The sequence below is a fragment of the Hemitrygon akajei genome, chromosome 7 (assembly GCF_048418815.1).
Source record: "Hemitrygon akajei chromosome 7, sHemAka1.3, whole genome shotgun sequence".
Taxonomy (NCBI): Eukaryota; Metazoa; Chordata; class Chondrichthyes; order Myliobatiformes; family Dasyatidae; genus Hemitrygon; species Hemitrygon akajei.
In genome coordinates, this window is record NC_133130.1 from 76,894,934 (window position 1) to 76,920,358 (window position 25,425).

The 25,425-nt window shown below is 41.9% G+C and overlaps 1 protein-coding gene across 1 annotated transcript in view; it reads right to left on the reverse strand.

Moving 5' to 3' along the window:
* Positions 1-25,425, reverse strand: part of LOC140730591 (uncharacterized) — a 244,979-nt gene that overhangs the window by 69,648 nt on the left and 149,906 nt on the right. Inside the window, exons 8-9 of the mRNA XM_073051258.1 lie at positions 9,037-9,116; positions 6,291-6,475 (exon numbers count right to left, since the gene is read on the reverse strand). Coding sequence (XP_072907359.1) covers positions 6,291-6,475; positions 9,037-9,116 — 265 coding nt within the window. The remainder of the gene's footprint in view (positions 1-6,290; positions 6,476-9,036; positions 9,117-25,425) is intronic.

Consider the following 25,425-nt stretch of genomic DNA (forward strand, 5'->3'; position numbering starts at 1 on the left):
CAGTTTAACCTTGGTAGAGAGAAAATTATTAGAAGGAAATTGAAGGAAAGAAAGGCGTGACTAAACGGAGGCAGATAAGATGCATTTGGTACAGGAAAGTCATCTTGCTTAATCTGACTGACCTTTTGAGAAGATAACTAAGTGTGACTGATGTCTTCTGCTTGGATTGTTGGAAGGATTTTGTAAAAGTCAGACTCATGGCAAGAGACCATAAGTCCAAAGGAGAGCAATACACAGTAGCAACTGGCTTGTAGTTGGCAAGGGGACAATGCCATTGGTGACTTTTCTGCCATTCCCACTGCTGGAAACTGAGACTTATGTCGAAATACCAAGGTCAGAATCAGGTTTAATATCACTAACATTTATTGTTATTGAGCAATACATTGCAATACTTAATAATAAAAAGTTGTAAATTACAGTAACTACATATATAAAGAAGTTAAATAACTTGTGCAAAAAGGGAAAAAGAAAGTCACATTCATGGGTTCAATGTCCATTCATATATCTAATGGCAAAGGAGAAGAAGCTATCCCTGAAAGGTTGAGTTCGTGCCTTCAGGCTCATGTACCTCCTTCCTGATGGCAGCAATGAGAAGAGGGCATGTCCTAGGAGGTAGGGGTCCCTAATGATGGATGTCATCACTTTCAGGCATCATTCCTTAAAGTTGTTCTGGATGCTGGGAGGCTAATGCCCACGATGGAGTTGACTGAGTTTACAACTTTCCGCAGCTTATTTCAATCTAGCGTAGTGCCTCCTCCATACCAGAGAGTGATGAAAGCAGTTAGAACGCTCGCCATTGTACATCTATAGAAATTTGCGAGAGTCTTTGGTGACATACAAATCTCCTCACACTCTCTAATGAAATATAGACACTGTTTTGCATTCTTTGTAACTACATTGATATGTTGGGCCCAGAATAGAGCCTCAGAGATGCTGGCACCCAGGAACTTGGAATTGCTCACCCTCTATGAAGACTAGTATGTGTTCCTTCATCTAAATCTTTCAGATGTCCACAATCAATTCTTTGATCTTACTGTCATTGAGTGCAAGGTTGTTGCTGCAACACCACTCAACTTGCTGATCGATCTTGCTCCTGTATGCTTTCTCGTCACCATCTGAAATTCTGCCAACAATAGTTGTGTTGTCAGCAAATTTATAGATGGTATTTGAGATGTGCCCAGACACACAGTCATAGGAGTAGAGAAAGTAGAGCAGTGGGCTGAGTACACATCCTTGAGGTGCACCAATGTTGACTATCAGTGTGGAGGAGACTGCATGCTGTGGTCTTCCATTGAGGGAAGTCAAGATTCCAGTTGCAGAGGGAGCTGCAGAGGCCCATGTTATGGAGCTTTTTAATCAGAACTGTAGGATTGATTGTGTTAAACACAGGGCTGTAGTCAATAAGCAATATCCTGACATAAGTATTAATATTGCCCAGGTGATCCAAGGCCATACAAAGAGCCAACAAGATTGCAGCTGCTGTAGACCTATTGTGGCGATAGGTAAATTGCAGTGAATCCAGGTTCTTGCTTTGATAAGAGTTTATATCCAACCATAATCAACTTTTCAAAGCACTTCATCACTGTAGGTGTGAGTTTTACTGGATGACAGTCATTAAGGCAGCTCACCCTGCTCTTCTTGAGCACTGGTATAATTGTTGCCATTTCAAAGCAAGTAGAAACTTCAACTTTAACAATGAGAGACAGAAAATGTCTTTGAACACATCTGCCAATTGACTGGCAGAGGTTTACAGAGCCCTACCAGATATACCATTGAGGCCTGACACCTTGCGAAAGTTCACCCTCTTGAAAGACTTTCTGACATTGGCCTCTGAGACAGAGATCACAGGTTCATTGATTGCTGCAGATATCCATATAGCTGTAGTTTGAACCTCTTGTGCATAAAAGGCATTGATTTACTGTAATTTGGGAGTGAAGTGTCACAGCAATTCATGATGCTAGGTTTCACTTTATAGGAAACAATGGCCTGCCATCAGCCAGAGTTGACGTGCATCCAATTCTACCTTTAACTTCAATTGGAATTGTCTTTTTGCTCTTGAGATAGCCCTCCGTAAATTGTACCTGGCCTTCTCATATAGTTCTGGATCACCAGACTTGAATGTCACAGATCTGGCCCCCAGCAAACTACGAATCTCCTGGTTCCATGACAGCTTTTGATTCAGGCATACATGGTACATTCTCGTAGGCAGACACTCATCCACACAGATTTAAATGAAGTCTGTAACAACTGTTGCATATCCATTCAGACTTGAAGATGAATCCCTGAATACTGTCCAGTCCACTGACTCAAAGCAGTCCTATCAGCACTCCTCCGTCTCCCTTGCCCACACCTTCTTGGTCCTCACCAATGGTGCTGCAGTCTTCAGTCTCTGCCTATATTCAAGAAGTAGAAGGACAGCAGGTGATCACACTTTCCAAAGTGTGGGTGTGGAATGGCACATTAAGCATTCTTGGCCATAGTATAACAGTGATTCAGTGTGTTGGCTCCTCTGGTTCCACAAGTGATATGTTTGTGATAATTATTGAGACTTTTTCAAGCTGCCCTGGTTAAAATTCTCCAAAATGATGGGGAAGACATTAGGATGCACTGCTTCATTCCTGCTGATTATGTCGCACAGTTCATCCAGAGGGCCTGTTTGACACGGGCCTAAGGTGGGATGTAGACTGATACCATAATGATGACTGAAAACTCCCGCAGCAGATAAAATGGACATTACTTGATCACCAGATGTTCCAGGTTGGGTGAGCAAGACTGGGACAGAACCACCACATTTGTGCACCACGTGGACCTCCTCCTCCTCTGCCTTTGACAGACTCACCATTCCTATTGTGGCAGTTAATTGTGAAGCCAGCAAGCTGTATTGCTGTGTCCAGAATGGCTGGGTACAGCCAAGATTTGGTGAAATTAAAAAACACAACATTCCCTGATCTCTCTCTGGTATAGCTATCTTGCTTTGAGGTCTTCAATTTTATTTTCCAAACACTACGTTTGCCAGCTGAATAGATGGTAGTGGAAGTCAGAACTCTCTTGTCCTCAAATGAACTTCTAATCCAGCATGGTATCCTCTCTTCCGCTGTCTTAAAGGGGAACAGCACTTGTGACCGGAGACTGCTGTCCAAGATTCACCAACTTTGAGTAACAGTAGAGTATTTAAACTCTTCAAAATGATGTTGCTCACTGTATTGTCCATGTCTGTACCTGTGGATTTCAGCTGAGCTGTCTAAAACAGGAATATTTGAAGATTTCCATTGGAGCTGCTCACACGAGTTGTCTTCTAAATCGCACCACCATAAATTTGGTGCTAGGTGGTAGCTGGACAAGAAGATATGCCCCATTATATGTGTTAAAGGCAACAAAATTTTGAACAACATTCCTTAAATGTTTCCTACATGGGGAAAATATGTTGAAAGTTCAAAGTAAGTTTATTATCAAAGTACATATGTCACCATATACAACTCCGAGATTCATTTTCTTGCAGGCATTCAGAGTAAATACAAGATGGACAAACAACTAATGTGATAAAGAAGACAAATTGTGCAAATACAAAACAAGAGAGAAAAACATTGAGAAAATGAGTTGTAGAGTCCTTAAAAGTGAATCCACAGGTGTGGGAACAGTTCAGTGATGAGGCTGAGTGAAGCTAAGTGAAATTATCCCCTCTGGTTCAACAGTCTGATGATTGTGAGGTTACAACTGTTCCTGAATCTGGAGGTGTGGGTTCTGAGGTTCCTGTACCACCTTCCCAATGGCAGCAGCAAGAAGACAGCATGAACTGGATGGTGGGGGTCCTTAATAATGGATGCTGCTTTACCGTGACTGCACTCCATGTAGATGTGCTCAGTAATGGGGAGGGCTTTACTCATGATGAACTGGGCTGTATCCACTACTTCTTGTAGGCTTTTCCACTCAAGGGCATTGGTTTTTCCATACCAGGCCATGATGCAACCAGTCAATATAGAGTACTCTCAATAGCAAATCTATAGAAGGTTATCAAAGTTTTAGCTGACATACCGAATCTTCACAAACCTCTGTGAGACAGTAGAGGCAGTGAGAAAGTAGAGGCTCTGCTGTGCTTTCTTCGTAATGACACGTACGTGCAAGACCCCGGACAGATCCCCTGATATGACAACATTGGGGAATTTAAAGTTGTTGACCCTCTCCATCTCTGATCGTCTGATGACAACTGGCTCACGGACCTCCAATTTCCTCCTCCTGAAGTCAATAATCAGCTCCTTGGTCTTGATGACATTGAGTGAGAGTTTATTGTTATGGCACCACTCAGCCAGATTTTCAATCTTCCTCCTCTATGCTGATTTGTCACCACCTTTGATTTGGTCAATGACAGTCATGTCATCAGCAAACTTAAACATGGCATTGAAGCTGTGCTTAGTCTCACAGTCATTTATATACAGTGAATTGAGAATGAGAACAAACATACAGCTTTCTAGTGTCCCTGAGCTGATGGAGATTGTAGAGGAGATGTTGTTGTCAATACAACTGACTGGGGTCTGAAAGTGAAGAAATTGAGGGTCAGTTGCACAAGGAAGTATTGAGGCCTAAGTCTTAAAGGTAATTGATCAGCTTGAGGGGATGATAGTGTTGAATGCCAAGCTGTAGTCAATGAAGAGCATCCTGATATATGTTTGTTCAATGTCCAGATGTTCCAGATTGAATAAAGAAGCAATGAAATGGCATCTGCTGTAGACTTGCTGTGAAAGTAGGCAAATTGGAGCAGATTCAAGTTGCTTCTCAGGCAGGAGTTAATGTTTCATCACCCAACTTCTCAAAGCACTTTATCATAGTGGATATAAGTGCTACTTGACAATAGTCATTAAGGCAGGTTACTACGTTCTTCACTCAGCCTCTTCCTTCCCAAAATCTACATCACCAGGATTGAATGCATCAAGCTGCAACAATTTCTCTCTTATAAGGCTCATGATCACCACTGATGCCAATTTACATGTCACACTCCAGCTGAGTTAAATTTACCAAAATCTGTCTACTTTTTGAAATGAAACACAAGCAAAAGGCCAAATTCATCCTTGATCTTTATAATTCAATAGTCACGCATCACCAGCTGCCCTGCTTTTCGTGACATTTCAGAAGTCCCTTCATCTCCCCATAGAATCATTTTTAATTGTAGATGTTTCCTTTATAGTCCTTTGTAATCAGCATAGATTATTCTACATTTAAAAAGGTGATGACTGATACAACATTGAATGCTTTGCCAACATGATGCATTCCACCTGTAGATTTCTCCACAGAGATTACCTTGTTGTCAAGTTGATCTTACAACAGGAACATTGAATAGATTCATGAGGATGGCCTCAAAACAGTAAAGAATGTAATAGAATATTTATATTATAGGGAAATTGCCCTGATATTCGCACAGGCAACTCAGAATACTAAACCGGTACGAGAGATGCAACTAAATGACGAAATCAGTTTAAAGAACTCATGGGGATCCCATTCTGTACTTGTAGGTTTGCACTGATTCTCCATCCAGCAACACTACTGTAAAGTTCCATCCTCACTTGCAATCCATTAATGGCCTCACCAACCCAACCCCCACCTCTAACTGTATCTCCTTGAAGATCTACGTATCCACTCCAAAAGGGCAAATTGTTATGCTTAACTCTTCTGTGTTCATCTGCCTGTAAGCTGATCTGCAACTGAAACAACGTACAATTATCATAACAAACTCACAGAAAACAGAATGATTCCAAAAGTCCATTGCCCTGTGCCTGTCCTGCTTCAAAGATGACAGACATTATTCTTCCTTGGCCCCACCCTTTCCGAGCGCATTGAGATTTAACTGTGGATGTGTCTTCACCACAGAAACTTGTGATCTTTCAGTCATCATTCATTCATTCAATGAAACCACTAAGCATTCACTGCCATCTGCACGGTAGGAAATGAGAGTCATACAGCTCAGGCTCTCCAATGTGATCAGCAGCTTAATCTTTTCCATCAAAGCACCCTGTATTAAGAATGGAATTGCATATGCTTTTCTTAACAAATACTAGGTACTCCTTCTCTATTGATTTCCTCTTCTAATTGAGGCTCCCTCTCCTCATCCAAACAGAAAATCTCAAAATCCAAACGACTTACAAACTTTCTGAGGAAATTTGAAATGAGGTTTAGCAATAGCAAAGAAACTGCGTGAATATGAAGCATAGGTGTACATGTTATTAAACAGTTAACCTAAAATCATTGTCCAGTACATCATTACTTTGAATTTTAAGATCACAGCATATGGAAGAACTTACCCCAGTGGCCTGCCATGTGGACTCTTCCCAGAGAAATAGACATCTGAGGAAGAAGCAAAGCACTCCCACTGATATATGATGATGGTAGAAGTATTTTGTCCTCTGTGGTGTCCCGTGAGCAGGTCTTTGCAGTTCTGCTACTCCGCTCCATCTTTGTAAACACTGGAGAACTCTGAAGACACCTACTGATTTGGAAATGCATTATCATTAGGGGAGCAATTAGACAAACATCTTTGCTAAGAAGTGAATGGCATGGAGAAAGTGAAATTGCAATTCTTGTAAAAAGTGACCAAAGTTGATGACCTCCATCATCTGGTACCTCACTTGTTGCCAGCAAAGACTTACTTTTTTAAGACAAAGAGTCCAAGCTCAAAATGATCCATTCACTGAAGCATATGAAATAATGGGTCTTATATTTAACTGCCACAGATTAAGCATCTTCTACCAACCTGCCTGACTGAATCACACTATGCTCTGACAATGGGAAATAGACGACTTCTCTGCAAAGCCAGACAAAGTCATCATTGCCGTCATTTGAATAAGGATAAGGATACTTGAGATCAGTATCTCAGACTTTGCACAAAACCTATGGTGTACACAATAGCAGTAATCACTGCCTTTCTATCTGCTTCTGAGACCTGTACAATTCACATAAGTACCTCAAAGAATAAGCTAAATAACACTTTTTTTTTGCGGCTACCATTGAACAACAGTTACAGAAGCTTGATATCCCACACCACCAGATTCAAAAACAGCTACTTCCCTTCGACCAGCTGATTCTTGAACCAACTGGCCAAACCTCCATAACTACTGTTTAGCAACATTGTGAACACTTTGGTCATCTTGCAATAACATGGACTACTTTTTTTGTTATGAATATTTCTACTTGTAAAAAGTTGTATATATTTATGTTTTTTGTAAATGATGCTTATATCATACCAAGTGCCTATAATGCCACTGGAAATAAGCTTTTTATTGGACTTGTGCATACATGTACTTGCGTATATGACAATAAACTCAACTTTCCTTTGACTAATGCTGTCTCTTCAAAATCCTATAAATCCACTGGAAGAACTAGGAGACTAATGCCAACACCTTCCCCCAGACTAAAACATCCAAATTACTGCCACAGTTCTACTCAGTTGGCTTAGTAGGGAATGATGTTCACATGCTGACACTAAACTCCCAAATCAAATGCTCTAAATGAAAAACTCCCACAAATTATCTACCAATGACAGCTCAAGGTGGAGAAGGAGAATCTGGGATGGTGTTGAGGAGTCAGTGGGAAAGGTAAACTACTGCATAAATCGCCCATCCACCTGTCCCATCAGTCACTTGCTGCATCCCCCAACTACCCTCCCTACAATGCCTCTCAAATTGACTTTATCAACCACCTGAAAACCCACAAAACTGGATTGGCAATAAGTTGTCTTTGATCCCCAAGATCAGACAAAGTAGAACAAGAAGGAATGATATCAGTTTAGAATGACATTATGGTTGGCACAAACATCCAAAGCCAAAGGCCCATTCCTGTACTAGACTGCTCTACGTTCTGTGAATGTGATATTGATATTGTGTAATTAAGAACATCTGAAATAAAAAGTAGGATACATTGATTGAATTAACTAAAATCTGAGGATAAAACCCAAAATAGGTAAGTGTAAGCAAAGTCTGTATTACCTATATTTAATAATTGATTAGAAAAGATGCACAGAGGACTGAGATTGTTAACCTACACCTACAGTATATTTAAGAAAGTATAAAGGACACATTAATTGAGACATAATAAATATAAGATTGTACATTTTGTGCTTGAAAGATACAACCCAATGTCAGGTAAAGGTACAAGCACATATTTACAAGGATATTGCTGGGACTTGAGGACCTGAGTTACCGGGAAAGATTGCATAAGGTAGGACCTTTTCCCCTGAAGCATAGGAGACTGAGGAGAGATTTGTTACACGTGTTACAGATAGGGTAAATGCAAGCAGGTTTTTTTCCACTGAGATTGGTTGAGACTAGATCCAGGGATCATAGGTTAAGAATCAAAAGTGAAATATTTACAGGGAACCTGAGGGGTAATTTTTCATTCTTAAGGTGGTCCAAGTGTGGAATAAGCTGCCACTAGAAGTGGTGGATGTGGGTTTGACTACAACACATAAGAGAAGTTTGGATAGGTACATGGATGGGCGGGGTATGGAAGGCTGTGGTCCAGGCGTGAGTTGATGGAACAAGACAGAGTAACGGTTTGGTTTGGACTAAATTCACCAAAGGACCTGTTTATTTGCTGTAGTGCTATATGACTATATTTCAGTTTCAGTTTGCAGTCATAGTCACAATCCTCACAAAAATGTTTAAAAAGTCATTAATAATTATGATTTTGATTTTCTGCCTTACTGCCCATGACGATTCTTCAAAGTGATTGGAAGCTAGGTTTGCTTGGTGATATCACAGTTGTTGGATACCATAGATTTCCCACTGTAACATTCAACAGCAACTTACAGCTGGGAAGGAAAAATCCACCCCACAGAGATTGCTGGATCTTTGAAGGATTCTTTTCCATCAGTATTCAGCAGAGTTGCTTTGATAGTGACTGACTTTTCCCCCCAAGGAACAGAGCATGCAGAACCGCCATTCAATATATATGGAATAATGAAAACAGAACGCATTGAAATCCTGTGAGTTAACAACTGTGTAAGTCATACAGTAAAATATCATTTGGTTTTAAACAAAACTATGTTCTTACTTCATTGCCAGATGCTGAGCTTTACTGCTTCTTAGTTGTTTGGTGGGACTCCTTCTCCCAGATTGGGCAGGTTTCACACTCTGGAATGCAAACAGACTTTGCTATGAAAAGGAAAAGCAACAGCAATCATATTGATGAAACCCCTGTGTGTCAGGAGGCCAGAACACTCAGGCAATACACTTTAGTGAAAATCTGTGTTAATTCTTCCTGGTACATTGAGAGAGAGAGTTTACCTTTGTAGTGATCATTAGCACATAGATACTAGGCTACACTGATCCTGCGGTGCTGTGAATATTTAATCAAGTGAATCAGGGAAGGTGTTTTTACATTAATGCCATGTAAATGTACAGTTATTAGGATAATTACTTTCACTCAATCTTAAGGAAGATTTAAGGGCACAGTCCACACCAGGCAGAAGATAATGATCCTGGAATGGAAAATGCAGAATTTATCTTCATCTGGTACTTGAAAATCAAAAGACTGCAGGTGTTAGAAATCTCAAATTTAAAAGAAAATGAAGATGCTCAAGAGCCAGTGCAGTATTTGAAACAGGGCTAATGATTCAAGTTGATTACCTTTCATCATTTTTCTCTCTATAGTTGTTGCCAAACCCACTGAGTAGCTTCTGCATTTCCTGCTTTGATCTTGTACAGTTCTTGTCCAACTCTAATATCACTTGATGACTGACTATTATCTACTAATTCACATTGAGCATCCAGTTTCACTAACTGCTTGTCAAACTATCAGGATTTATCAGATTCAGGGAAAAATGTGGAGCTCAGTGAGCGACATCTCATCTGTAAAATAAAACTGAATGGATCTTTTACTCGTCATGGTCACTCTTGGAACCCCACAGCTCATTAAACTATTGACAGTGAATACACTGTAGTTCACATCATCCTTTACCAACAACATAGTATCAAAGACAAATACATCCCTATGCTAATTCTTCCAGAAATCTTACTTATTCAATTGTCTACTGAGCTCAACACAATTCATTTTGAAGCACAAATATAATTTATTAAAAAAATTAATTATCCTTATAATTTTATATGAAAAAACTGTATGAATTATTACCCCATTACATTATCCAATGGCATTTCCTCTTTCTTCTGTTGCAATCCTGTTACTATTATTCAAAGAATAATTACATCAGTAGATTGTCTGTTCAGACTTAAACACAAGAGGTTCTGCAGGTATTCGAGATCCAGGGCAACACACACAAATGCTGGAGGAACTCAGCATGTCAGTAGTATCTATGGTTTAAATAAACAGTTGATGTTTCATGCTGAGACCCTTCATCAGGACTGGAAAGGAAGGGGAAATAGCCTAAATGAGATGGTGAGGGCCAATGTTCCCTCTAATTTTGCAATGATCATTGTGCGCAAAATTCTTGTGCTGTGCAATTTTTTGCCCAGTGACAACTATGTGTGCACTGAATAATTTCTTCAACAAAATCAGTATAAATAAGACAGTTCTAAAATCTGTAGACAAATCATCGCAAACTCCACATAGTCAACTCCATCTACATCAGAAACTGGAAAAGGAAATGTGATTGTGTGGGATCCTGAAATATACTTAACATGCCAACGAGGTTGAAGATGACAACCTTTTGTACGCAGTTTAAATTCCTTTGTGCACTAGTAGCAAAGAAGTATGCATCCGTACATGTGCACACCTCAGAGGGAACATTGGTGAGGGGAGGGTAATGAGTACCAACTGGCAGGTGATAGGTGAAACCAGGTGAGGAGGAAGGTGGGTAGTTGAGTGAGAAGGGGAATTAGGTGATAAGCTTCATCTCTTTAACCCATGGTCCACTCTCCTCTTCTATTAAATGCATTCTTCTTCAGCCCTTTACCTTTTCCAGCTATCACCTCCCAGCTTCTCACTTTATACCCCTGTCCCCCAACCACCCACCTTCCCCCTCAGCTAGTTCCACATATCACCCGGCAGCCTGTACAGGAGCTTGAAGACACACACTCACCATTTTAGGAACAGCTTCTTCCCCACTGCAATCAGATTTCTAAAAGAACAATGAACCCATTACACTACCTCATTACTTTTTTCTTTTTTCTCCACTCAATTGCACTACATATTTTAATACATATTTCTTATTGTAATTTATAGTTTTTATTATTATGTATTGTAATGTTCTGCTGCCGCAAAACAACAAATTTCATGACATGTGCCAGTGATATTAAACATGATTCTGATTTTGATTCCTTTCAAACTTCATCAGAAATAATGGACTTTTAGTCTGAGATTTTCATGGATATCAGCTTGGAGGGATAACAGTAACAACAATCACCATTTTACTAGGTGTTTTTACCATTGTAACAGCTCTCAAGATACTTCACCAGGCTTTAACTAAGCAAAGTTTGGCATCTACCCATATTTGTAGATGCAGTAATACTTTGTTGATGATCAAAAGATAAGTCAATGAGTTAGGTTTTGTGCAGTGTTTTAAGATAGAAGGAGACATTAAAGTCTGGACCAAGAACTTACCACCTACAGGAAAGGAAATAACTAATAAGTTTATGTCATATGGGACTGTTGTATCAGGACCCAAACGCAGGATGCAGACACTGCAGTGCTAGGAACAGGGCAGGATGAGGAACTGGGAACAAGGAGCCTGGGGTGGACTCCAAGCCCGAGGCTGGACAAAGACCCAGAGCATGGGCCTTGCCTTGGGCTCGGACCCCCAAGCCCAGGCGAACACGTGACGAGGCTTGGCTAGAGACTTGGGGTCTCGAGGCTTGGCTGGAGGCGTGAGACGGGGGTCGAGGCTTGGCTTGAGCTTGGAGGCCGTCTATGAACTGTACATAGACATAGAGCCGGGACTTCTCCTTCAACAAGCCGGGACTCATCTTTAACAAGACACTAACATGAGACTGGACAGAACATAGACATAGAGCTGGGACTTCTCCTTCAACAAGCCGGGACTCAACTTTCACTCCACACCAAGGTGGGGCAGGACCGTCCGTCGGGTAACGGCAGAATGGCTGGACTTACCCGACGGAGGCAAAGACAAAACAGATTCCCCCCGCAGGGCAACGGCAGAACAGCCTGACTTACCCCATGGAGGGGCAAGGACAAGACAAGACAGATTCCCCCAGCAGGGAAATGGCAGAATGGCCTGACTTACCCCACGGAGGCGAGGACGACAGATTCCCCCCGCAGGGCAACAGCAGAGCAGCCTGACTTTCCCCACAGAGGCGAGGACAAGACAAGACAGATCATCCTGCAGGGCAACAGCAGTATGGCCTGACTTACCCCACGGGGTGAGGACAGGAAGAGACAAACACCAAAGAACGACAGACAGTTCCCTCTGCATCGGGGCTGCTCTGAGTAGCCGTTACGGCCAGCAACCTTGACTGGCTACGGAAACAACCGGATCCCTACCTAGCTCGGAGTGGCTGACAGCCACCCAGCTGGCTCGGGAAACGGCTGAATCCATACCGCAATGACAGCTCCGACTACTGACAGCAAGGCTCCCAGAAGCAAGGCAAGTGGCCGTACCAGCCATTTGCTCCATGAGAATCTTGCCGGGGAAGCTTGACAAGACAATCCCCCCCCCAACCACACTCAATCCCAGGGCCACTTATATCCCAGCCAACGAGGTGAGCACCAAGTATTTATGGTTTACTCCAACCGAAACAAGGGACAGCCGGAGGACCCGGAGTCCAGAGCCTGTGGACCGCAAACCGGAATGCGGACCCCAGACCAGACCACGACAGTTAAATTATTCCTTTCTGGGTTGAGGAATTAATTCATGTGGCATTAACATTTCTTCTTTTTGTATTGTGGTAAGTTCAATGTGCAAGTTCTTAAAAATAATGAGAAGACAGAGCTTCTATGGGGTAAACAGCAGAATAGAAGAAATCCAGGTCTTTGCCTCTCTGATGCTAGTTACTTTGTTTTGTTGCTAATGTTTCTCTCTGGTTTACCTTTCACAGTTTTGCAGCTAAGAGGGTATGTACTAATATTTTCAGTTATTTTTCAGTGTTTTATGTCAACAACACATACTGCACTCACTGTAACTACTAGGATTAAAAATAACTATATTATTTCTAACTTCCGGTCTAATGATGAGTGAGTGATGAAACTGGCCTGCTGTATTCTTTCAAGATGTGCATTGCAGGGAAATAGTTAAATGCTGACACAATCTTGTAATATCCCCTTTTGCATTCATCCCTCCCCACTAATCTGCTCTCAGCACTTATTCCTGCAGGTGGCCAAAGTTGTACACCTGCCTCACCTCCATTCAAGGCTCCAAACAGTCCATCCTGTGAATCTGCTGAGACTGTCTGTTGGTCTGGTGCTCCAGATGCAGCTTTCTCTACATTGGTGACACCCGTCATAAATCAATAGACCAAAAGCAGAACTTCCAGGTGACACACATTTAGATTCCAATTCCCGTTCCTGTTCAGACATGTTGTTCCATGGCCTCCTCTTGTGTCAAGATGAAGCCACCCTCAGGGTGGAGCAGCAACATCTTATATTCCATCTCGGTAGCCTCTAACCTGATGGCATGAATTCTCCTTCCAATAAAAAAACAATTATCTTCCCCCTCCCCTCTTCTTCTGTTTCCCACATTGGTCTCTTACCTCTCTTCACTTCCCTATCACCTCCCCTAATCCTTCCCTGTCTCCTATGGTCCACTCTCCTCTCTTATCAGATTCCTTCCTCTCCAGCCCGTGGCCTTTCCTGGCTTCACCTATCACATTCCAGCAAGCCTCCTTCCCCTCCCCCCACCTTACTATTCTGGCATTTTCTCCCTTTCTTTCCAGTCCTGAGGAGGGTCTCAGCCCAAAACAGTGACTGTTTATTCATTTCCATGGATGATGCCTGACTTGCTGGGTTCCTCCAGCATTTTGTGTATGTTGCTAGTAATAATTCAGATAGATTGCTTTTTATACATTCAATGAGACAACTTTACAGTCTACTTTGGAACCTTATGATGGCAGTAAAACAATTACATCTGTTTATTGGATGCATATCTACCATCTATTGATTCATCTGTGACCACAATAAAACATATGACTAGCTCAATCATGGAAGAGTCATCAGTGCCCTTCTCTAGCTCAGAACTTTTTGAGATCTCTTAGTTCCTCTAATATGCTCCCTTAATTATCCCCAGATTTAATCATTCTTGCCATCTCTGCCTTCAGTTGCCTGCACCTTAACTCTAGAATTCTGTATTTAAAACTCTCTGCCATTCGGTCCTCTTCAAATAACTCCTCTAAACTTAAAGCTGTGTTCCAAGATCTAATATTTCTTAATGTTAAGCCTTCTTTGCTTTCTTTGCAATAGCAGCATCTAAAACTCTCCCTGTTTTGTTATGGTTACTTGATAAAATTAGTGTTCATAAAGGCCTAAATTTCAATTATACACACTACTGTTAACTTTTGCAAGGTTTCTGGATACTAGTTTTGATACAGTTGATAATTGATTTGCAGAATCTATGGCAGTTAGATTTATTACTTTGAACAAGCTCAAATGTAGCTTTTTATCTCTGAGAAACACACAGTTCAAAATTCAACCAGACATGAAGATGTGCTGTAAAAAGCTTGTTAGGCTGTTATGTATTTATTTGCTTAGCAATAACGTGTGGAATAGGCTCTTCCAGTGTATATGCCCAGCAACCCACTGATTTAAACCCAGCTTAATCACAGGACAATTTACAAAGACAAATTAACCGACTAACTGGCACGTCTTTCGATTGCGGGAGGAAACCCACATTAACCTGGGAAGGAATATACAGACTTGCTTACAAGGGCACTGGAACTGAACTCTGAACACCAACACCCTGAGCTGTAATAGTGTCGCACTAACTGCAATATTACCACGGCAGCCCCATAACACTTGTAGTGTTATGGATCTATCACAATAGTTTATGCTTATCACAACATTTTATGTTATCAGCACATGGTAAGGATATGTAGCTTAAGAAGATCTGCATAAGTAACCAATCTGCATTCGTGTTTTCAAGAGCAGGTGACCACTGAACCCAACTACTTCTGGAATTTGTTGCCAAGTCTGGAGAGTATTCACAATAGCTAAGACAACATCACAATTCACTGTTGCTGAACACAAGGTTCTGATGCAAGATGTGGACAAACAAGAAACAACGTGCATATTTTGAAGGGCCAGGAAACCTTGAAGAAAAAATGGAGGCATCAGGAATAAGTTTTCAAAGAGGTCAATGCACACAAAGAACCCTGGGGATCTGCTGCAAAATATTTAATGACCGTAAATGTTTATTCAAGGTGTGTACAGGAATCTCATCTATCTATATAGACACCCCATCTGCACTTACACATTTGACTTTGGTGATGCGACGAGCATCCTTGACAAGGATGGTTTGGATCTAATTGCTTGCAAGGATCGAGACACGGTACCAAATTCGATCGAGAACCGAGCACAAAGCAAACGCTGGATGAAATCACGAGTACAGCTTATGATTGAGCAACGAACCTCAGTTCAGGTGCTCTTTAAATACTCAATTCTTGATGCCCAAAACAGGATTGTCAATTAAAGGGATGGTCCTGAATCTTTAAAGGGACCATGCCAGCTATCTATACTTCAAGGAGTTAGTGTGTCTAAACCCCAGAAGCTGGCACGGTTGGGTGCGTGTAGTAACAGTTGAATATTTATAGGCATATCTCACACTATACATATACTCCCTATATGTAACATCAGCAAATATGTGATACATGCAGAGAACACAATTACTAACAACTCTCCCTTGCTCTGTCAGAGCAGGACTGCTTGTAAAAATAAACACACAGGAAATTCAAAAGGTGCTGAAAATCCAAAGCAGGACACACAAAATACTGGAGGAACTCAACAGAGCAGGCAACGCCCATAGAAAAGAACAAACAGTCAGCGCTTTGGGCCGAGACCCTTCTTCAGGACGGGAACGAAAAGGGGAAGACGCCAGAATAAAAAAGATGGGGTGGGAGGCGTTAGCTAGAAGATGATGGGTGAAACCAGGCAGGTGAGAAAGGTAAAGGGCTGGAGAGAAAGAAATCTGATAGGAGTAGAGAGCAGATCATAGGAGAAAGGGAAGGAGGAGGGCCACCAGGGGAGGTGATAGTCAGGTGAAAAAGCATCTGGTGCAACTTCTAGCCCATCTGAAAAGTTGCATGGGATACCTGGGACCACGGAAAACAATGCTGCTTCCTTGAGAGGTGGAGGCCATCCTCCCTGGCATGGAAGTGGTGGCTAGCTCCACGTCAATCCTTGTAGAACCAATCATGCTTCAACTTGCTAAGATTCAGCCTCCAATGCAGCACAGACAGAAGACACTTATTGTGCGATAGCTTGACTGGAAACTCTCATTTCCACTTAGGGCTCTGAAGTCCACAGTTACAGAGGGTTCTGAGGGTATCACAGCAATCTCGAGATCAATCCCCCAACAGATTACAGTCCAGCTGTAGGTTTAGGCATGCTCCTTAAGCTGCTTTACTATGTGTGGAACACCCTGAATTATAATTACTTATTGACAATTATACCTTACAAGGGAGGCAATAATTGTGTGTACACTGACGGCACTCTACATTCAGAGAATTTTATACACATTCATATTATATCAGAGAAGCCTGCAAATGAGTGACCAATTATGTGCCATGAAGTCTGAGATCGACTCTCAGGTTGAAGGAGCAACACCACATATTCTAAGTAGTCTCCGACCTAATGGCATGAAGATCAATTTCTCTAACTTTCAAATGTTTCTCCACCCCCCCCCCCCTTCCTTCTCTCTTTTTGTCATTTCCCACTCTGGTTCCCCTATTGCCCCTTCTCTTCTCATCACCTGCATACCACCTTCCCTCTAGTTCCCTTCCTCCTTCCTTTTCTCCCGTGGTCCACTCTCCTCTCCTATCAGATTCCTTCTTCTTCAACCCTTTTCCTTTTCTATCTATCACTTCCCTGCTTCTCGTTTCATTCCTTGTTCGCCACCCATTTACCTTCCCCGTCACCTGCTTCATCAATCATCTATCACCTTTAACACCATCCCCTTACCCCACTGTCTTATTCTGGCTTCTTCCTCCTTCTTCTGATAAAGCATCTTGGCCCAAAGTGTTAACTGGTTATTGCTGCCTGATCTGCTGAGTACCTCCAGCATTTTGTGTGTGTTACTCTGTCTACTTACGTTACATTTCATTCGCATTGCATGTTACATCTTGAGGAATTACCTTCTGTGGTTTACCCTTTAATTTAACACTTTTGCATATGAACATTTTTACTTCTTTACTGTGGGTCTCATTTTAACCCTGGGAGATACCCACCTTTCAAAGAAAGCTCAATCTAGTCTCCATTTACCACAATTTAAAATCACTTAAAATGCCACCATGGCATTTTGGGACAGGTGAATGAGGAGGCTGCTGTAAAAAAAAGAGTTTTCATCTATGAGCCAGGGCTCATTTAGCGTGAAGGTGTCACAGCAATCCTCCAGGATGTCAAATCCAGTTACTTAAAAAAATAATTATCAGATCTTCTGATTTCCTGTGACACTTTAATATTCCTCTTTCTATTTCTGTCATTTTCATGCACACAGCTGTCTAAAATGAGTTTACTGGGTATCAAATCAATTTATGCGATGCGACAGCAATTTGGCAATACTTGGTGTGCTGTGTCAGTAGGAGCAAACTGATTTTAGAATGCTGTATCCATAAAAAGAATGAGATTAGAAAGAATTAGAATAGAAGAGGATTTTACTTCTAGCTACAAGTAGATGTAAAAGTTAATTACCAATTTTTATAACTGCTTGACTTCCACAAACAGAAATGGATGGTGAAAATAGCTTTTATGCAAAGAATCGATCTGAAAGTGCACATCATACCACTAATGCAAAATAAAATGTTCTTATTGATCTTATTGGTTTTTATCCATTCTAACAGTTCTACAATGAACAGTAAAATCAATGTGGAACAATTATTGTCATAGCAGTATCAGGGCCAGTGGCTGCTGTTCAGTCATTTGCATGGCAGTCATTGCCTATGGTTAACTTGTCTCCGGTGAGTAACGACATAAATGCTGGAGATACCATGGCACATCTAGAAATATATGCAATACTCCAGATGCAGCCGAACTAGAGTTTTGTAAAGCTGCAACATAACTTCCTGAATTATGAATGCAATGCCTCGACTAATAAAGGCAAGCATGACAAATGTCTTCTTGACCATCCTACCAACCAGTGTAGCCGCTTTCAGGGAGCCATGAACTTGGACCCCAAGATCCATCTGTTCATCAACACAGTAAAGAAGCTTGCCCTTAACAGTGACTGCCTCTTTGCTTTTGATTGATCATAGTACAACACTTCATATTTGGCTGGGTTAAGCTCCATCTGCCATTTTTCCACTCATATTTGTTACTGACCTATATCCTGTTGTATTCTTTGCCAGACTCCTACACTAATCGCAACGCTACCAATCTTCGTAACATCTGCACACTAACTAACCCACCAGTCTACATTTTTATCTAGGCATTTACAGACATCACAAACCAGTACAGATCCCTAAATCACAGACCTCCAGCTGGAATAAGTCCCTTCAACCACTACCCTTTGTCTTCTTTGGGCAAGCCAGTTCTGAATGAAAACAGCCAATTCCCCATGGATCCCATGCATCTTAATCTTCTAGGTGAGTCTCCCACTGGGGACCTTGTCAAACACTTTACTAAAATCCATGTAATCAACATCGACAGCTCTACCTTCATCAATCACCCTTGTCAAAAAACCTCAGTCAAGTTAGTGAGACACGAATTGTCCCATACAAAGCCATGCTGGCTCTCCCTAATTAGGCAATGTTTTTCCAAATGCTCATAGATCCCATCCCTAAGAATGCTCTCCAGTAACTTCCCTACCACTGAAATGAAACTCACTGTCTACAGTTTCTAAGATTATCCCTGGTTCCCTTCTTGAATAATGTAACAACATTAGCTACTCGCCAGTCCTCCGGGATCTCACCTGTGGCTAGAGAGGACCTGAAGATATTGATCAAATCCCCAACAATCTCTTCTCTTGCCTTTCTCAATAATCTGGGATATTCCATCAGGCCCTGGGGATTTATCCACCTTAATGCTCTTTTGGAGATCCAACAATATCTACTCCTTGACCTCGGTGCCCTAGCATATCAATATGCTCAGCACTGATCTCCAGGTCATTCTCATTGGTAAATATTGATGTAAAATAGTCATTAAGGACCTCACTCACATCCTCCACATCCAACCCCCTTTATCCTTGAGTGGTCCTACCTTCTCCTCAGTTATCATTTTTTCTCTTCATGCATGTATTCAATGTCTTGCAACACTCTTGAATCCTACTTGCCAAGGCTTTTTCATAGCCTAGTCTGGCTTTCTTAATCCCCTCCTTAAGTTCTTTTCTGCCTTCTTTATAATCCTCGAGGACTCTGTTTGATTCTAGCTTCCTAAGCTTTACATACGTTTCCTTTATCTTCTTGAATGAATTCATCACCTCTCGTGACATCCAAGGTTCTCTTACCTTGCTATCCTTGCCCTTGTTTCTGGAACTTACCCATCCTGTACTCTGTGCAGTTGGTCTTTAAACACCCTCCACATTTCAGATGTGCACTTGCCCACGATGAGGCCACGCTCAGGGTGGAGGAGCAACACCTCGTATTCCGTTAAGGTAGCCTCCAACCTGATGGCATGAACAGTGATTTCTCCTTCTAGTAATTTTTCCCTCCCCTTCCCTCTTCTTCTATTCCTACTCTGGCCTCTTACCTCTTCTCCTCAACTGGTGTTCCGCCTTCTTAACTTTCTTCCATTGTCCACTCACCTCTCCAGTCAGATTCCATCTTCTCCAACCCTTTGCCTTTTCCACCTATTACCTCCCAGCTTCTTACTTCATGCCCCCTCCCCCACCAACCTGGCTTCACCTATCAAATTCTAGCTTGTTTGCCCCCACCCCCACATTATTATTCTGGCATCTTCACCTTTCCTTTCCAGTCCTGAAAAAGGGTCTTGGCCTGAAATATCAACTACTTAAACACTTCCATAGATGCTGCCTGAACTGCTGAATTCCTCCAGCATTTTGTGTGTGTTGTAACTAGTTCCTGCCTAATCATCTCGTAATTCGCCCTGCTCCAACTTAATACTCTCCCGCAAGGTGTAGATATATAAGTTCATGATCAGCACAGCATAGTGGGCCAAAGGACCTGTACTGTGCTGCAGGTTTTCTATGTTTATATTCAGAAGTAAATTCTCCCATAACATTTATACAAAATGTCAGCTACATCATAACCAGAGAACAGTGTGCAGATTTGGACATCTTATTCATGCCACACAAGCCCCAAACAATGATCATCACCAACAAGTGCCCAACTTTGCCACTCCGCAACGTTACTATCACTGAGTGCCTCCAGTCCAAATAGAGTGAGGGTCACCAGTGCTCGGGAAGATAACCAGATCTTCCAGATGGACACTGTCACTACAAGAGCAGTTTGGAGGCTGGGAGTTCTGTGACAAGGGACACACCTTCTGACTCCCCTGTATATTCTCACCAATAAAAAAGGTACAGCAGGACTGCGATGGAATGCTCCTCACCCGCCTGGATGAATCTAACTTGATCGATGCCATATCGGAAATGCTATCTGCCTGAATGTGCTATCATTCAGCACATTAAACATTTGCTTCCCCCATGGCCTGAGGCTGCAAAATATCCTTTCTACAAAATTACAGCAGCAATTCATTGAACCTTCTTCAGCAGCACATCTCAAAATTACAACCTCTGTCTGCTGTAAGAGCGAGGCAACAATGTTACCACCTAAAAATGTCCCTAATAGTCATACATAATACATCAATCTTTTATCATTGATGAGTAAAAATCCCGGTATTCCATACCCAACAGCATCGTGAGACAACCTTCACCAGAAGGATCACAGTGCTTCAAGAAGGCATGGATCACCATCTTCTCAAAATGCTTCATGATGTGCAATAAATGCAAACACTCTAAAGTGTTTTACTGTACATTAAATCAAGTACTTCTCAACTGTTGTCACTATTGTGATAGTTAATTAATGCACATCAAGCTCCTACAAGGAGCAACCTATTCATGGGCAGATGCTGAGGGATAAACACAGGCTACACACCAACTATATATCATATTCTCTGTACTGAAAATGGTAAATTATACAATCACCTGGGTTAAGTTTAGTGCCTCATCTCCAACAGTACAGCACTTCCTTGATACTACAATAAACTGTTTGCACTGGCCTCCAGCACTGGTCTTGAACCCACAATCTTCCAAATTAGATTACCACCCACTAAACCATTGTTTCAGCAATTGAAAAGAGAGCTGCCTGTGCCAGCTTAATTGTACAACGTGCCGAAATGTTGCTTCTCTTCAATGTCCTTTTACTTTGAGAGAGAACACAGTGCCAGGATTAGCAGATGGAAGAATGTGGAGGAAGCATGTTTGAAAGAGGGTCAGGGAGATAAAAACAAAGCTGTGGTATTGTAATATTTAGCAGTTCACTACAGCAGTATTGAGGAAAAATATCTTAAAGGCTTGTCGGAAACAAAAATGGGGTCAATTTGCTGAGAGTGTGCTTCGTAACAGTCAAGGGATTTAGAGAATCAGCTATGTAAGCAAATCACTGAGCAGTATAAATGATTGGATTATAGTTGTAGGGGTTTCAACCATCCTGTTACTAACAGTGATCGCCTCAGTGTGAAAGATATAGAGGGTGCAGAATTTTAAGTTGATCCAGAATATCTTTCTAAGCCAGTATGTAGAGGGTTCAAGACACAAGGCCATTCTGTACCTAATCTCAGGGAATGCAATGGGCAAACAGTTATAGTGAAGAACATTTTGGAAATACTGACCAAAATGTAAGTTATGGAAAGGGATAACGATCTGCTGGAAATTAAGGCTCTGAACCGTGATGTCAATTTCACAAAACAGGACTTGGCAAAAGTAGACTCAAAGCATCTACTTAGATTGAATTTTACAAAGAGATAATTGTCTATATCAATGAGAGCAGTGTTATTGATATAGTCTATATTAACTTCAATGAGGTCTTTGACAAGTTCCTATTTAGGAAATTACTGTGCAATCCAGGCCAATTTGGCACATTGAATCCAAAATTATCTTGATGACAGAAGGCAGAGGCTGATGATAAACAGTTGCTTTCATGACTAGAATACTGATGTAGCAGTAGTTGGTGCTCGGATCCCTACTACCACTGTGCACATTAACCATATATAAACGCGACTGTAGGATGTACAATTAATAAGTTTGTAAATATCACAAAAATTACTGTTGTCGATAGTGAGAAGGGGAGCCGGTTTCAGTCAATGCTGATCAGTTCGCAAGATGGGCAGAGCAATGACAAACAGAACCTAATTCTGATGAGGATGCGATTCATATTAATGAGTAGAGGGATCTTGGCATACTCATCCCAAGGTCCTGATGGTGGTGTAAATATACTTGTCTTCATTACCCACAGCATAGAATGTAAGAACAGGGATATACGGTACAGCTTTATAAAATACGGCTCAAGTCAAAGTTGAAGTACTATGTGCTGTTCTGGTCACCTCCTTACAAAAACAAGACAGTATAGATTTAAGGTAAGGGGTAAGAGATTTGGAGGAAATCTTAAGAAGAATTTCTTTCACAATCTAGAATGCATTGCCAGAATAGATTGGTGCTTTTACAACATTTAATAAGTATCTGGATGAGATTTTAAATCACCAAGGCATGGAGAGCTACAGACTAAATTCTGAAAAATGGGATGTGCAGGGATGAGTGGTGTGGAGATGGTAAGTAGCGAAAGGGCCTGTTTAAGAGATTTGTGACTCTGTGATCCAGGTTTACTTGTTCAGTCCTACAAGTTGACACCATCGAGCCAGTCTCAGGTAATCACAGAGCACAGATATACTGTACTGAGGCTTATTCATCTGCACTGAGTAAACACAAAAGGTGCTTTAGAAATTACTCCACCCATCCAACCAAAGAGACAGCAATGTGAGTGGTTGAGGGCGGAGCTCCAGAATTATATTAGTCACGGCAGACTGGTAAAATCTCATTCTCTACGGTTGTTAGCAAATGTCAGATGGCAACGAGGAGGTGAACATGAGTGAGATAGATTGACTGGTTTACCACAACAACAACCTTACACTCTATGTCAGCAAGACCAAGAAATTGATTCTGGACTTCAGGAATGGGAAGTTGGGAGAACACATACCATCTTCATTGAAGGATTAGTAGTGGAAAGGATGAGAAACTTCATTCCTGGGTGAGGATCTATTCTGGCCCAACACTTTGAAGAAAGTATGCCAGTGGCTATACTTGATTAAGAATTTGAGGGGATTTGGTATGTCCCCAAAATTTTCTACAGATGTATTGTGGAAAGCCTTCTTACTAGTTGCATCACCACCTAGTACAGAGACTCCAATGTGCAGCTGATCGAAAGACACAGCCAGAATGCACATAATCCTCCCCACCACAGAGGAAATCTTCAAAAGGCATTGCTTCAAAAGAAGTAAGATCCATCTTTAAAGGTCCTCACAATCAGGGACATGACCTTTTCTCACGATTAATTTGAGGGAGGGGGTATAGGAGACCAAAGACCTACACTACACTAACTACTGTTTGACCATTAGATCTTACCATAGATTTCATCTGCCCAGACCGCGGACTTAACTTCACATGCTAGACAGATACCCTATCTCTCTGGAGTATGAGACACCTCCAACTAACCTCACCTGGTTTAGCCCACCTGTCAGAATAGTGTACCAGGTGTGGCTGCTATCACATGCAAACAGCTACTTGGAACCACAGATGAAAACTGAGTGTCTGGTGGGGACCAAACATAACATTCAAGATGATTGTCAATATCTTCAAATTCTTCGTAGTTCCTAATTCGCTGAAGTACTGAAATTGTTTCTTCTTTATTCCCGGTTGTTTCTAACATTTCCAAGCATGAATGCTTGAAACTGCAGTGAACAAAACGGTTCTGAATTGTCTTACTGCTTATCTTTTGTCAACTACCAATGACAAAGATCACTACTTTTTGAACACAATCACGTAAGTGAAGCTATTTAAAAACTGTTCACTCTCAGCACAGTGTAGTGTTTAAAGGCCACAAGAGCACCAATCTCATGTTTCAATTCAGCAGCAGAGTCTCCCAATTAAATGAAGGGAATCCAGGTTATTTTTGCAATTAGTCCTAAATAAGTGTTCCGTGCTCAGTGTCAGATGTGGGAAGTGCTGGAGTCTCCCAGCCTCCCGGACGGCCACATCTGCACCAGGTGCGTCGAGCTGCAGCTCCTTAGGGACCGCGTTAGAGAACTGGAGATGCAGCTCGATGACCTTCGTCTGACCAGGGAGCGTGAGGAGGTGATAGATAGGAGCTATAGGCAGGAAGTCACTCTGGGGCCTCAGGAGACAGATAAGTGGGTAACAGTCAGGAGAAGGAAGGGCAAGAGGCAGATACTAGACAATACCCCTTTGCCTGTCCCCCTTAACAGTAAGTACTCCTGTTTGAGTACCCTTGAGGTGGACAGCCTACCTGGGGGAAGCAACAGTGGCCATGCCTCTGGTAGAGTGTGGCACTGTGGCTCAGAAGGGTAGGGATAGGAAGAGGATGGCAGCAGTGATAGGGGACTTTATAGTTAAGAGGTCAGACAGGCGATCCTGTGGACACAGGAAAAAAACACAGATGGTAGTTTGCCTCCCAGATGCCAGGGTCTGGGATGTTTCTTTTTACGTCCACGATATCCTGAAGTGGGAAGGTGAATAGCCATAAGTCGTGGTACGTATTGGTACCAACAACATAGGCAGGAAAAGGGAGGAGGTCCTGAAAGCAGACTACAGGAAGTTAGGAAGGAAGTTGAGAAGCAGGACCACAAAGGTAGCAGTCTCAGCATTACTGCCTGTGCCACGTAACAGTGAGTATTGGAATAGAGTGAGGTGGAGGATAAATGCGTGGCTGAGTGATTGGAGCAAGGGGCAGGGATTCAGATTTCTGAATCAGTGGGACTTCTTTTGAGGCAGGAGTGACCTATACAAAAAGGACAGGTTGCACTTGAATCCCAGGGGGACCAATATCCTGGAGGGGAAGTTTGCTGAGGCTAAGGAACCAAACTGAAAAGACAGGGGAAGAGGCAGTTGGTTCACAAATATAGAAAGCTTGGAGACAGTGCAAGAGGGAGGATAAGCAGGTGATAGAGAAGGGATGCGCTCAGACTGATGGTTTGAGATGTGTCTATTTTAATGCAAGGAGTATTATGTGGATGAGCTTACAGCATGGATCAGAAAAGAAGAGCTTATGAAAGGTTCAAAAAACTAGTTAATGATAGAGATCTAGAAGATTATAAGGCTAGCAGGAAGGAGCTTAAGAAAGAGATTAGGAGAGCCAGAAG